At 45.7% G+C, this 15,065-nt stretch overlaps 1 protein-coding gene across 1 annotated transcript in view; it reads left to right on the top strand.

Annotated features, from left to right (window-relative positions):
* Positions 1–261: 261 nt before the first annotated feature.
* mapk3 (mitogen-activated protein kinase 3) overlaps positions 262–15,065 on the top strand; it is a 39,355-nt gene continuing 24,551 nt past the window's right edge. Inside the window, exons 1-2 of the mRNA XM_062036777.1 lie at positions 262–710; positions 9,234–9,416. Of these exons, the coding sequence (XP_061892761.1) occupies positions 496–710; positions 9,234–9,416 (398 nt within the window). The 5' untranslated portion in view covers positions 262–495. The remainder of the gene's footprint in view (positions 711–9,233; positions 9,417–15,065) is intronic.

The raw sequence follows: 15,065 nt of genomic DNA, 5'->3' as shown, positions 1-15,065 counted from the left end.
TCAATATCGGCTGCTGAGTTTCATTTTTCAATGATTTCTACTGGTTGTGAGCCTCGGGATTTTTTCAATGAAAAAATTGTGTCTTTGCTCAGAAAAGGTTGAAAAACACTGCTATATACGTACTGAAGTTGAGCTAGCCAATGCTGTCTATTCAGCTCGTTTTGTTGACACAAAGGAGCTGGGAAGGCGGCGCCTGCTGAAAGAACTGCAAACAATGACGTAACTCCGCTCGGCTAAATTGACCCGGCCCTCATTTCAAACGCACCCGCATTACAGTAGCCCAGCACGCGCATTTACGGACACCAAATCCCAGCTCTCGCAAGCGAAAAAAACGTTTCCACTCGGGGTGGTGTCGAGCGGGCCCCACTTTGGCTTTTTGTTCCATAAATCGAACATTCTGCTCGGTGAAAAGCCCTCGAGTGAAGACGTTGAAAGCTTTGCGGTAAAAAAAAAGGCAGTGACAGACGGAGCAGGCGCGGCTTGGAGAGGAAAATAATGGCGGATTCGAGCAGCACCGCAGCGGTCGGGGCCGCAGCCTCCAACAACGGCGTTGCTGCTGCCGGGGCGGCTGGCACTGTTGCGCATGATGGAGCCCCCGGAGCGGCGGGTCAAAAAACACCCTCCGAGTCTGTGAAGGGCCAGATTTTTGACGTGGGCCCACGCTACACCAACCTGTCTTACATCGGGGAGGGCGCTTACGGAATGGTGTGGTGAGTACTTTTTCTTTGCTCACGGGCTAGCGCAGGACACGGCTACTTCTTACCCCCCATTATTAATCTATCTTATGTACAAAATGCGGTCATGCACTAATGAACGCGTTGCCTAGTGATATGGATTTACATAAATCCGCTTGTTTGTAGTTAGCATGCTAGCAAACTAGCTACAGGCGTGGCTATTACAGGAAATAGTCGACTCGCCTGCACCATTTTAAAGTAGATGACCAAAGAGCGGACAACATAATTACAAACAAAACATTTTTAAAATAGAAGAATAAATCATGCCGTGTAGGAAAATGATGCTTATGGGATTTGCGACTCGCATGGAGTAGGCCTCACCTCCTGTTATCTGCAGCCTTGTGTGGGCATGTCGAGCAAACCTGTTGCGCGAGTCGATATCACTGCCAACTCCCTGCTGTGATGTCAGTGCCAAGTCTCTGCCGAGCCACGAACGCCACCACAACAGGCCGTTTTTGGTGGATTGGACCCAGTCCAGGCTCTACCGTGGTTGTGACGACATTGCTTGTTGTTTTGCTTTGTGTCATCCTGGCCATGTGATTTCTACTGATTTGACATCACTCACTGGAAGCTGACAACATTGTACCTGTATCATCTTTCACCTTTGTGTTACAAGTCGATATCACAGCCAACTCCCTGCTGTGATATCAGTGCCAAGTCTCTGCCGAGCCACAAACAGTACCACAACAGGCCGTTTTTTGGTGGATTGGACCCAGTCCAGGCTCTTCCGTGGATGTGACGACATTGCTTGTTGTTTTGCTTTGTGTCATCCTGGCCATGTGATTTCTGCTGATTTGACATCACTCACTGGAAGATGACAACATTGTACTTATATCATCTTTCGCCTGTGTGTTAAAGCTCGGGCTGTAGTAATCGAGTGCTGTAGCGATGAACTCGTCTGATTAATCTAGTAATCGGACAAAACACACTTCATAGCTCCAATGTGTGTTTTCGGGAAAATAGTTGACATAAACAAAACATTTTCTGCTTGACATAACCTTAGTTATTTAAAAAAAAATCTATGCACATCTACTCGGGCTGTAACGATAAACAATGTAATGAGAAACCGTGGTAAAAGTGCTCACGTTATAAATTAAAATGATCGTAAAACCGTAATTGATTACACTTTGATAAACCCACAGACCTGTGACACGAGGGCCGCACAAAAAAAACGTTACTTTCTTATTCATTTCGATTCTAAAGTGATTCATAATTTTTGAAAATCAATAGGATGAAAAACAACACACTTTTTTTTAATAAGAATCTATTTTAAAAAACCGGAAGGAGCTTTACTACCTGTAACCTGTTTAGAAAGTTTTCATAATACCTATTATACCAAAAAATACATTGCAAGAATCGGTTTGAATTGTGATTCGAGAATCAATTTGTCACTCCAGGAATCGGAATCAGATTGAATTAAGTGCCCAAAGATTCACACCCCTAGGTGACACTGCTCATATACATGAAAAGCGAGCTAGTGCTAGCTCGCCTAAATGCTAGCATGAAAACAAGAGCCAATCTAAACTTTTATAAACACATTACTGTCTGAACAACTGAGAGATTTAACTGTATACATTTAACCTACAGAGATTGATCGATACTCGAAGGAATAGGATTACGGGAAGTGACTTGTCACATAAACCGAACGTGACGCACCATTTTTTTATCTTTAAAAAACATAAAAACTTCTAAACACTAATCGAGTAATTGGATAAAACACACTATATAGCCTCAATACGTGTTTTGGGGAAAGTATTGAAATAAATATTTTTCTGCTTGCCATATCCTTAATTTTTTTCTTCTAATAAATGCATATCACCAACTAACAATAAACGCTGTCGTGATAAACTGCGGTAAAACTTCCAACGGTTAGTATTACTGTTTTAAATGAAAATTATCGTAAAACCGTGATTGATAACACTTTGATGAACTCCCAGACCGGTGAGCGCTGGCTAGCTTAAATGCTAACATTAAAACAGGCGGCTTTACTTTGAGCTCCTCCCGGATGACAGAGCTTCTCACCTTATCTCTAAGGGAGAGCCCCGTCACCCGGCGGAGGAAGCTAATTTCGGCCGCTTGTACCCGTGATCTTGTCCTTTTGGTCATAATCCAAAGCTCATGACCATAGGTGAGGATGGGAACGTAGATCGACCGGTAAATTGAGAGCTTTGCCTTCCGGCTCAGCTCCTTCTTCACCACAACGGATCGATACAGCGTCCGCATTACTGAAGATGCCGCACCGAACCGCCTGTCGATGTCACGATCCACTCTTCCCTCACTCGTGAACAAGACTCCGAGGTACTTGAACTCCTCCACTTGGGGCAAGATCTCCTCCCCAACCCGGAGATGGCACTCCACCCTTTTTCGGGCGAGAACCCTGGACTCGGACTTGGAGGTGCTGATTCCCATCCCAGTCGCTTCACACTCCGCTGCGAACCAATCCAGTGAGAGCTGAAGATCCTGGCCAGATGAAGCCATCAGGACCACATCATCTGCAACTAATCCTAATCCTGCAGCCACGAAACCAGATACCCTCAACGCCCTGACTGCGCCTAGAAATTCTGTCCATAAAAGTTATGAACAGAATCGGTGACAAAGGGCAGCCTTGGCGGAGTCCAACCCTCACTGGAAACGGGTCCGACTTACTGCCGGCAATGCGGACCAAGCTCTGACACTTGATCATACAGGGAGCGGACCGCCACAATCAGACGGTCCGTTACCCAATACTCTCTGAGCACTCCCCACAGGACTTCCCGGGGTACATGGTCGAATGCCTTCTCCAAGTTCACAAAGCACATGTAGACTGATTGGGCAAACTCCCATGCACCCTCAAGGACCCTGTCGAGAGTATAGAGCTGGTCTACAGTTCCACGACCAGGACGAAAACCACACTGTTCCTCCTGAATCCGAGGTTCGACTATCCGGCGTAGCCTCCTCTCCAGTACACCTGAATAGACCTTACCGGGAAGGCTGAGGAGTGTGATCCCACGATAGTTGGAACACACCCTCCTGTTCCCCTTCTTAAAAAGAGGAACCACCACCCCGGTCTGCCAATCCAGAGATACTGCCCCCGATGTCCACGCGATGTTGCGGAGTCTTGTCAACCAAGACAGCCCACAGCATCCAGAGCCTTAAGGAACTCCGGGCGGGTCTCATCCACCACCGGGGCCTTGCCACCGAGGAGCTTTTTAACTACCTTTGCAACCTCAGCCCCAGAAATAGGAGAGCCCACCACAGATTCCCCAGGTACTGCTTCCTCATAGGTAGACGTGTTGGTAGGATTGAGGAGGTCTTCGAAGTATTCCCTCTACCGACGGTGGAGGTCAGCAGAACACCATCCCCACCGTACACGGTGTTGACATTGCACTGCTTCCCCTTCCTGAGGCGGCGGATGGTGGTCCAGAATCGCTTCGAAGCCGTCTGGAAGTCGTTTTCCATGGCTTCCCCTAACTCCTCCCATATCCGAGTTTTTGCCTCCGCGACCGCTGAAGCCGCACACCGCTTGGCCTGTCTGTACCTGTCTGCTGCCTCCGGAGTCCTATGAGCCAAAAGAACCCGGTAGGACTCTTTCTTCAGCTTGACGGCATCCCTCCAGCGGGGTTCTAGGATTACAGCCACAACAGGCACCAACCACCTTGCGACCACAGCTCCAATCGGCCGCCTCGACAATAGAGGTACGGAACATCATCCACTCGGACTCAATGTCCAGCACCTCCCTCGTGACATGTTCAAAGTTCTTCCGGAGGCGGGAATTGAAACTCTCTGACAGGAAACTCTGCTAGGCGTTCCCAGCAGACCCTCACAATGCGTTTGGGCCTGCCAGGTCTGTCCGGCATCCTCCCCCACCATCGCAGCCAACTCAACACCGTGGTGATCGGCCGCTTTCGCTCCACCCCTCTCTTCACCCGAGTGTCCAAAACATGAGACCGCAAATCCGATGACACAACTACAACGTCGATCATGGAACTGCGGCCTAGTGTGTCCTATGGACACTCTTATGTTTGAACATGGTGTTTGTTATGGACAATCTGTGACGAGCACAAAAGTCCAATAACAAAACACCACTCGGGTTCAGATCCGGGCGGTCATTCTTCCCATTCACGGCTCCCCAGGTTTCACTGTCGTTGCCAATATGAGCGTTGAAGTCCCCCAATAGAACGAGGGAATCACCTGGGGGAGCACTCTGCAGTACTCCCTCGAGTGAATCCAAAAAGGGTGGGTACTCTGAGCTGCCGTTTGGCGCGTAAGCGCAAACAACAGTCAGGACCCGTCCCGTCCCCCGCCCGAAGGTGGAGGGAAGCTACCCTCTCGTCCACTGGGTTGAACTCCAATGTGCAGGCTTTGAGCCCGGGGGAAACAAGAATTGCCACCCCAGCCCCTCGCCTCTCACTGCTGGCAACGCCAGAGTGGAAGAGAGTCCAGCCCCTCTCGAGAGAACTGGTTCCAGACACCTTGCTGTGCGTCGAAGTGAGTCCAACTATATCTAGCCGAAACTTCTCCACCTCGTGCAGTAGCTCAGGCTCCTTCCCCTCCCCAGCGAGGTGACGTTCCACGTCCCAAGAGCTAGCTTATGTAGCCGAGGATCGGACCGCCTAGTGCCCTGCCTACGGCTGCCGCCCAGCTCACATTGCACCCAACCTTTATGGCCCCTGCTATGGGTGGTGAGCCCATTGAAGGGGGGACCCACGTTGCCTCTTCGGGCTGTGCCCGGCCGGGCCCCATGGGGACAGGCCATCGTGCCCCACCTCCGGGCCTGGCTCCAGAGGGGGGCCCCGGTGACCCGCGTCCGGGCGAGGGAAATCTGGGTCCTTTGTTTGTATTATTCATGGAGGTCTTTGAGCTGCTCTTTGTCTGATCCCTCACCTAGGACCACTTTGTCTTGGGAGACCCTACCAGGGGGCATAGAAGCCCCCGGACAACATAGCTCCTAGGATCATTGGGACACACAAACTCCTCTACCACAATAAGGTGGCAGCTCAGAGAGGAGATGTATTTAATTTATATATATATATATATATATATATATATATATATATATATATATATATATATATATATATATATATATATATATATATATATATACTACCGTTCATATATATATACTACCGTTCAAAAGTGTGGGGTCACCCAAACAATTTTGTGGAATAGCCTTCATTTCTAAGAACAAGAATAGATTGTCAAGTTTCAAATGAAAGTTCTTTTTTTCTGGCCATTTTGAGCGTTTAATTGACCCCACAAATGTGATGCTACAGAAACTCAATCTGCTCAAAGAAAGGTCAGTTTTGTAGCTTCTGTAACAAGCTTAACTGTTTTCAGATGTGTGAACATGATTGCACAAGGGTTTTCTAATCATCAATTAGCCTTCTGAGCCAATGAGCAAACACATTGTACCATTAGAACACTGGAGTGATAGTTGCTGGAAATGGGCCTCTATACACCTATGTAGATATTGCACCAAAAACCAGACATTTGCAGCTAGAATAGTCATTTACCACATTAGCAATGTATAGAGTGTATTTCTTTAAAGTTAAAGGCCTACTGAAATGAATTTTTTTTATTTAAACGGGGATAGCAGATCTATTCAATGTGTCATACTTGATCATTTCGCGATATTGCCATATTTTTGCTGAAAGGATTTAGTATAGAACAACGACGATAAAGATTGCAACTTTTGGTATCTGATAAAAAAAAGGCTTGCACCTACCGGAAGTAGCGTGACGTAGTCAGTTGAACATATACGCAAAGTTCCCTATTGTTTACAATGATGGCCGCATGAAGTGAGAGAGATTCGGACCGAGAAAGCGACAATTTCCCCATTAATTTGAGCGAGGATGAAAGATTTGTGGATGAGTAAAGTGCAAGTGAAGGACTAGTGGGGAGTTGAAGCTATTCAGATAGGGAAGATGCTGTGAGAGCCGGGGGTGACCTGATATTCAGCTGGGAATGACTACAACAGTAAATAAACACAAGACATATATATACTCTATTAGCCACAACACAACCAGGCTTATATTTAATATGCCACAAATTAATCCTGCATAAAAACACCTGCGTGTTTGTTATGCTAGCTCCTAGCTCCTCTGCTAGCTCCTAGCTCCATAGAACACGCCAATACAATTCAAACACCTGATCAACACACACAATCACTCAGCCCAAAAGACCGTTTACCTAACCCAAGGTTCATAAACCTTATATATTTTTAAAAAGTTACGTATGTGACGCGCACATACGGTCAAGTTATCGAATGTTTAGCAGCCAAGGCTGCATACTCACGGTACCTGATATTCAGCTGGGAATGACTACAACAGTAAATAAACACAAGACATATATATACTCTATTAGCCACAACACAACCAGGCTTATATTTAATATGCCACAAATTAATCCTGCATAAAAACACCTGCGTGTTTGTTATGCTAGCTCCTAGCTCCTCTGCTAGCTCCTAGCTCCATAGAACACGCCAATACAATTCAAACACCTGATCAACACACACAATCACTCAGCCCAAAAGACCGTTCACCTAACCCAAGGTTCATAAAGCTTATATATTTTTAAAAAGTTACGTACGTGACGCGCACGTACGGTGCGGTACGTGTTATGCTAGCTCCTAGCTCCTCTGCTAGCTCCTAGCTCCATAGAACACGCCAATACAATTCAAACACCTGATCAACACACACAATCACTCAGCCCAAAAGACCGTTCACCTAACCCAAGGTTCATAAAGCTTATATATTTTTAAAAAGTTACGTACGTGACGCGCACGTACGGTACGGTACGTGTTATGCTAGCTCCTAGCTCCTCTGCTAGCTCCTAGCTCCATAGAACACGCCAATACAATTCAAACACCTGATCAACACACACAATCACTCAGCCCAAAAGACCGTTCACCTAACCCAAGGTTCATAAAGCTTATATATTTTAAAAAAGTTACGTACATACGCAAAAAAAAGCCAAAGCTGCATACTCACAGTAGCACGTCTGCTTCTTTGTCATCCAAATCAAAGTAATCCTGGTAAGAGTCTGTGTTGTCCCAGTTCTCTACAGGCGTCTGTGTATCCAAGTCAAAAGTCCTCCTGGTTAGAGTCTCTGTTATCCGAGTTCTTCCATCTTGACTGCATCTTTCGGGAATGTAAACAAAGAAGCGCCGGCTGTGTACTGTTGGGGCTGACTACGTTCGAAAAATACGTCCATTTCGCACCGACAACTTTCTTCTTTGCTTGCTCTGCTTCCTTCTACATAATGCAATGAACATGATTGAAACAGATTCACGAACACAGATGTCCAGAATACTGTGGAATTATGAAATGAAAACAGAGCTTTTTCGTATTGGCTTCAATGTGGAAGGCATACCCGTGTTCGCCGGTCTACGTCACGCGCATACGTCATCCTCAGAGGCGTTTCGAACCGGAAGTTTAGCGGCAAATTTAAAATGTCACTTTATAAGTTAACCCGGCCGTATTGGCATGTGTTATAATGTTAAGATTTCATCATTGATATATAAACTATCAGACTGCGTGGTCGGTAGTAGTGGGTTTCAGTAGGCCTTTAAGACCAGTTTAAAGTTATCGTCATTGAAAAGTACAGTCCTTTTTCTTTAAAAATAAGGACATTTCAATGTGACCCCAACGGTATTGTGTGTGTGTGTGTGTGTGTGTTTGTGTGTATGTGTGTGTGTGTGTGTGTGTGTGTGTGTGTGTGTATATATATCCCACACACACTTCCTGCGATCAACGCAGGAAGTGATCAGTGGGAGTCACACGCTAACAAGTTTGGTTGATTCTTTGCATAGAGTGAGAAGAGAAAGTCAAATTGAAGAAATTGGGATAAAAGAGGAAAAGTCACCTAGACAGGTTTTGCATGTTTTCAAAGGGACCTTAGTCAGACCAATGTAGTACGTAACTGATGCAAGGCAAGTGTGCTAATACCACACCACCTTAGCAGCGCTCACCCTTTAAAGCACAGCTGTAACTTCCTGCCACTAAACACAATTTTCTTACACTATATAAAGCATTTCTTATTTTTAAGATCATGTTGTTAAGTGTTGAATGTGATTTGACTGTTTTGTTGACATTGAGTGTTTTCCATGCTTGTGTTGACATCTGCATTGATAGCTGAGCTGAACAGGAAGTTACATTTCTAATGAAAATGTTTACATGTAATATATTTTTTCCTGCTCCTTTTAAAAAATATCAATAATTATCAACATGGATTGATATAAAATGACATTATATTGTGATAGCCATATATGGCCCAAGAAAATACTTTTTCGATGCACATACTGTATTTCATAAGCTTGCCCTGGTCCCGTCTTCCCTCCTACACCACTCCAAACAGATCGAGTGTACCTCCTGCACTCTTGTAGGTGTGCACATCTACACCTCCATTCTGGTCTCTGCAATGCACACTCTTCATCCACTCCCTACTTCCCGTCAGCTCCGTTCCTGGTACCAACCCTGCACTGTGTAACATGAGCTGTGATTTCTCCTGGACACGCAGCTCTGCCCTGGACCACATGACCAACCAGCGCGTGGCCATCAAGAAGATCAGCCCCTTTGAGCACCAGACGTACTGCCAGCGCACGCTGAGAGAAATCAAGATTCTGCTGCGTTTCAACCACGAGAATATCATCGGCATCAACGACATCTTGAGGGCTCGGCACATCGACAACATGAGAGATGTGTATCCTTTCATCCTCCGCTTCCTGTTTACGTGCGCACGAACACGCCTCGCCTGCAATGGCAAATACATTCATGACACTCGAAGGCACAGTCTCCTGGTTTTGTATTTACAATTCTAGCTTGAGAGCCCAGCTGGCCTACTAAGGAGGAAGCTCATGTACTGATAATCCATTTAATCAGAACAGTACGTCTCTTTTCTGCCTGTGCGCCTTTTAGAAAATGATCAAGGCACTGCGTGTACCTTGGAAGTTAACAAGCCACCAAACTTTTTGTGTCAAAAATAATCGGTCAGGGTCAACATGCTCCTCATTTCCAGTGGAGATGCAAAAAAGCAAACGCATCTTGTGTCTGTATTGTACTTAGTTTGTCTTCAAGTCAGTGTTACTGTGACTTTTTGGTCACTTTTAACGTTTATTCAAGCCTACAGCTTATGGCTTGTTGCAATTACCCTGTTTTCTGGACTATACAACGCACCGGTATATAAACTGCACCCAACAAATTTCAGGGAACAAAAATATTAGCTGCACCGGACTATAATCTGCAGATGTATACGTTGTGAAATTAGTTATCTACACAGAAATATTCTGTAATTGTTTCCAAACAGTGTCTGTAACACGGCAGTAAAACTGCTGATCAAACAAAACAAAAGTCATCGTCATGTGCAAGTTAGCTCTCCAATCAGCTGAACAGACTCAATAACTCCACGGTGACGTTTTGGTGAATTTACTGAGGAATTTGTGAAACTGAAACAATACAAAAATAATGCCATTGTAAGGTAATAGTACTAACACAGACACTTGTAAATGTGTTCGCATATTAGCTAATGCTAACTGCGTTAGCTTCATTGCATTACGATAACAGGTACAAATATGCATGAAAACACTCCTACAGACATCATAAACGGGACGGTTTAGTAAGTAAGAATTGTTTTAGTTATATTGTAAAACTTACAAACGTTGCATGGAGTGATGAATGACGAATCCATACAAGTAGAAACGCAATGGATGACTAGAAGACTGAACGGCATTTCTATGCATTTGAAAGGACTAAATGGAAGTACACCGCAGCGCCTGCAGTGAGCGAACTTGTCCAAAAGATGGCGCCATAGCACAAACAATAACACACCTTTTCAGTGTGTTTTCTTGGGTTGTTTTGAAAACTATTTGCATTATGACCGTCAGCGTAGAAAAATCCATAAATTATTTGCACCGTTTCATAAGGCGCAGGGCGGTAGGAAAAAAGTAGCGGCTTAAAGTCCAGAATTTACAATACTTAATATGGATGGAAATCCAATACTGGTTCTTCTTTAGAACTGGTTGACAGTGTATCAATTCCTTGAAATCGCTTGCCAATTGTTCAAACCTTAACGATGGGAATGATGTCATTACACAACATGTGTGGTGACGTCAGAGAGCAACATAGCGGCGTCCGGGCGGAACAAAAGCTCTGTGTTTTACAAGAGAAGATTGCAACATGGCTACTTATAATAAGTGCAAGGTTGCTCTTTCATCAAGAGGACGACAACATACTGAAACACACAGCATGCAACAACTATAAATGAAAGAGCTGTTTTCGAACTGCTAGCAGCCCTAAATACAAACAGCACTAAGTAAGATCGCCTATCATGTTGTTCTTTATTATTTATATATATTTTTTTATTATTATTATTGGAATGAATGCTTTCTTATTTAGTTGGGCATGACCAGAGACAGATTGTGACAGGCTTCAGTTCATGCGTTATATTCTCCTTTCACCGGACAGGGAAATGTACACTATCATGTTAGCGCTGTTCTTGGTTACATTGGAATGAATGCTTTTTCATTTAGATGAGCATGACCAGAGACAGATTGTGACTGGCTCCAGTTCATGCGTTATATTCTCCTTTCACCGGGCAGGGAAGTGTACACTCAGGGCAGACAAGCAGTGAATAACTTTGTGCTCCTGATTTTTAAAAAGGGAATGTTCAATTTAGTCGGAGAAAAGTTGCATATTTTCCCAATCAGTTATTCCCAATATTCAGGTGAAAGTCCTCAAATCAGAATATGTTGCAAAAGTCCATTCATCTCAGCAATTAACTTGAAATGTGACAGGAATGTGTGATCTAAACTAATGTCAAGCCTTTATTTGTTATGATGTTGATGATCGTGGATCACAGTTCTTGAAGACCCCAGCAAAAATGATGCATGCATCGCTAGTAATCATACTCATCCATACAGCAAATTAGTTATATATTCATATTTTATTCCTTGCACCATGCATTGCTATTAATCATACTCATCCACACAGCAAATTAGTTATATATGCATATTTTATCCCTTGCACCATGCATTGCTACTAATCATACTCATCCACACAGCAAATTAGTTATATATTCATATTTTATTCCTTGCACCATGCATTGGTACTAATCATACTAATCCACACAGCAAATTAGTTATATATTCATATTTTATTCCTTGCACCATACATTGCTACTAATTATACTCATCCACACAGCAAATTAGTTATATATTCATATTTTATTCCTTGCACCATGCATTGCTACTAATCATACTCATCAACACAGAAAATTAGTTATATATTCATATTTTATTCCTTGCACCATGCATTGCTACTAATCATACTCATCCACACAGCAAATTAGTTATATATTCATATTTTATTTCTTGCACCATGCATTGCTACTAATCATACTCATCCACACAGCAAATTAGTTATATATTCATATTTTATTCCTTGCACCATGCATTGCTACTAATCATACTCATCCACTCAGCAAATTAGTTATATATTCATATTTTATTCATTTACCCTTTTATTCTTTCTTGTAATCAGGCCATATTTTTGGTATATTAGATGGAATCTTTACCTCAGAATCAGAATAGGTTTTATTGCCATTGTTTGGGAACAGGTTCACAAACTAGGAATTTTACTTGGTAAAATTACAACATAAAACACATATAACACAGAATAGAATAACATGAGCTGTAACTGAGCTATCAGATCTTGTTATTGTTCATGTGCCTGATGGCCGAGGGGAAAAAACTGTTCATGTGTGGGTCTGGATGGACCGTAGTCTTCTGCCTGAGGGGAGATGGGAGAATAGTTTGTGTCCAGGGTGAGAAGAATCAGCTGTGATCTGACCCACACGCCCCCTGGTCCTGGAGGAGAACAGGTCCTGGAGGGATGGGAGTTTGCAGCATGTACGATGCGCTGCAGTCGATGCTTGTCCCGGACTGTGGCGCCAGGGAACCACACAGTGATGGAGGAGGTGAGGATGGACTCGATGATGGCTGAGTAAAACTGCACTAGCATCTCGGTCGGCACCTTAAGTTTCTTCAGCTGCCGCAGGAAGTACATCCTCTGCTGGGCCTTCTTGATGAGGGAGCTGATGGTCGGCTCCCACTTGAGGTCCTGGGTGATGGTGGTGCCCAGGAAACGGATGGAGTCCACAATGGAGATGAGGGTGGGAGAGTCAATCAGGGTGAGGGGGGATGGTAGGTGTAGAGGTTGCCCCCCAGTGGGTTCTTCGGACCACCAAGCATCGACATGACAACACAGTTTTATTTTGCAATAAGTCTGTGGGTTGCTTTCCAGCAATTGTCTTTTGTCTCTCTCGCTCGCGCTCTTGCTCCAACTCCACCCACATCTCTCCTCCCTGTTGCTGCTTATACAGAGCGGAAGGTGATTAGATAACAAGGCCCAGGTGGGCCATCTACGCACCTGTCGCTGACTTCGAGGCCGGTCCTGGCACAACCCGTTCCGCTGCAGGCTCGCAGGCCACGCCCCCCTCCACATACCTCCACCGCCAGATGCAGGCCGGGAAGCCGTCCGGCCGCGCCAGACCCAAAAACTGCCTCACCTCTTTTTTCGTCTTGGGGGTTGGGCAGGCCGCAATTAGTGCTGCTGCAGCTTGGCAACATCTGCTTTCTGCACTAACGTGAGCTGATTATCACAGAGGAGGGGAGAGGGCGGGGCAGAGCGTGGGATCTTTGGCCCGAACTCCCCCTCGACCACCGTCACTATGCCTCCTTCCATGCCTTCAGAAGGTTTAGATGGTAAATTTGAGTGTCTCCGCCCCGGTCTGAGTGCCGGACCTCATAATCTACATCACCCACTTGCTGTGTGACCACAAAGGGTCCTTGCCACCTGGCGAGTAATTTCGAGCTGGACGTTGGAAGTAACACAAGCACTTTTTCTCCCGGTGAAAATTTATTTAGCTGAGTCACCCTGTTATACAAGCGCTGCTGACGTTCCTGGGCCCGGAACAAATTCTCGCGTGACAAGTGCCCCACCGTGTGGAGTTTTGCTCGCAGGTCCATGACGTATTGAATTTCATTTTTGCTGGGGCTTGGACCCACCTCCCAGCTTTCTTTAATTATGTCCAAAACCCCGCTCGGTTTCCTGCCGTATAATAATTCAAAAGGGGAAAACCCTGTGGAGGCCTGGGGTACCTCCCCCATTGCAAACAGTAGGGGCTCCAACCATTTATCCCAATTTGGTTTGTCCTCGTGCGTAAACTTACGGATCATGGTTTTCAGCGTCTTATTCAGCCGCTCCACTAGCCTGTCAGTTTGCGGGAGGTATATGCTGGTTCGGAACGCCTTAATTCCCAATACTCCGTATAGTTCCTTTGTCATCCGTGACATAAAGGACGTGCCCTGGTCAGTCAGAATCTCTTTCGGGATTCCGACTCCGGAGATGACCTGAAACAGCGCTTGCGATACACTCTTTGCAGAGATGGAGCGTAGCGACACTGCTTCGGGATAACGAGTTGCGTAATCCATCAGGACTAGCGGGTGGAATGGTCCGATGAGGTCCATACCAATCCTTTCGAATGGGACCTCTATGAGGGCGCCTTGGTGGTGGCCGCCGGATTGACCAGCTGGCAGTCCAGGCAGGCAGCACACCAACGGCGCACGTCTGCCCCGATGCCCGGCCAATAGAATCGGACCATTACCCTATTGAGTGTCTTATCATACCCCATGTGGCCAGCCATGGGGTTGACGTGCGCCGCCTGGAAAATCATTTCCCGACGGCGTTTCGGCACCAACAACTGGGTGATTTCTTCTCCTGTCTGAGTGTCGCGGCTCACTCGGTATTATCTATCCCTAATGATTGCAAAATGAGGGAATAACCGCGCTGTTCCCGGCGCACCAGCTGACCATTGATGGAAGCCACCTGGTCCCAGGCCGTGAGCAGAGTGTCATCTCGGGACTGCTCGAGGGGGAAATCGTCCATGGAGGCTTCCTCCTCGGCAGTGTCGGATGAACCGCGCGGATTTTACCCTTTTCTACAGGCCGTGAACGCACCCCTACACATTGTGTCACTATATGGTTAAACCCCGGCCAATTTGTACCCAAAATTACTGAGTGCGTATGGTGCGCACTTACAGCAACCTTGACACTATGCTTTTGCTCGCCGTATTAAATTTCCACCGGCACCACAGGGTATTCGTGCACATCCCCATGAACACATCTAATTCTCACCCGTGCTGCCTGCCTCAAAGCCCTGGGTCGAACCAGGTTCTGGTGGATCATGGACTGCTCGCAGCCCGAATCCACCATTGCCCGGTATGTACACCCTTGTATCCTTACCGGTATACAGTACGTCTCACCCGGGCCGGATGAGGGCACCGGAGGGCCGGCCA

Source organism: Entelurus aequoreus, linkage group LG25, assembly GCF_033978785.1.
Source record: "Entelurus aequoreus isolate RoL-2023_Sb linkage group LG25, RoL_Eaeq_v1.1, whole genome shotgun sequence".
NCBI lineage: Eukaryota > Metazoa > Chordata > Actinopteri > Syngnathiformes > Syngnathidae > Entelurus > Entelurus aequoreus.
The sequence above is the reverse complement of the archived record's forward strand: the minus strand, read 5'-3'. Positions and strand labels throughout refer to the sequence as shown.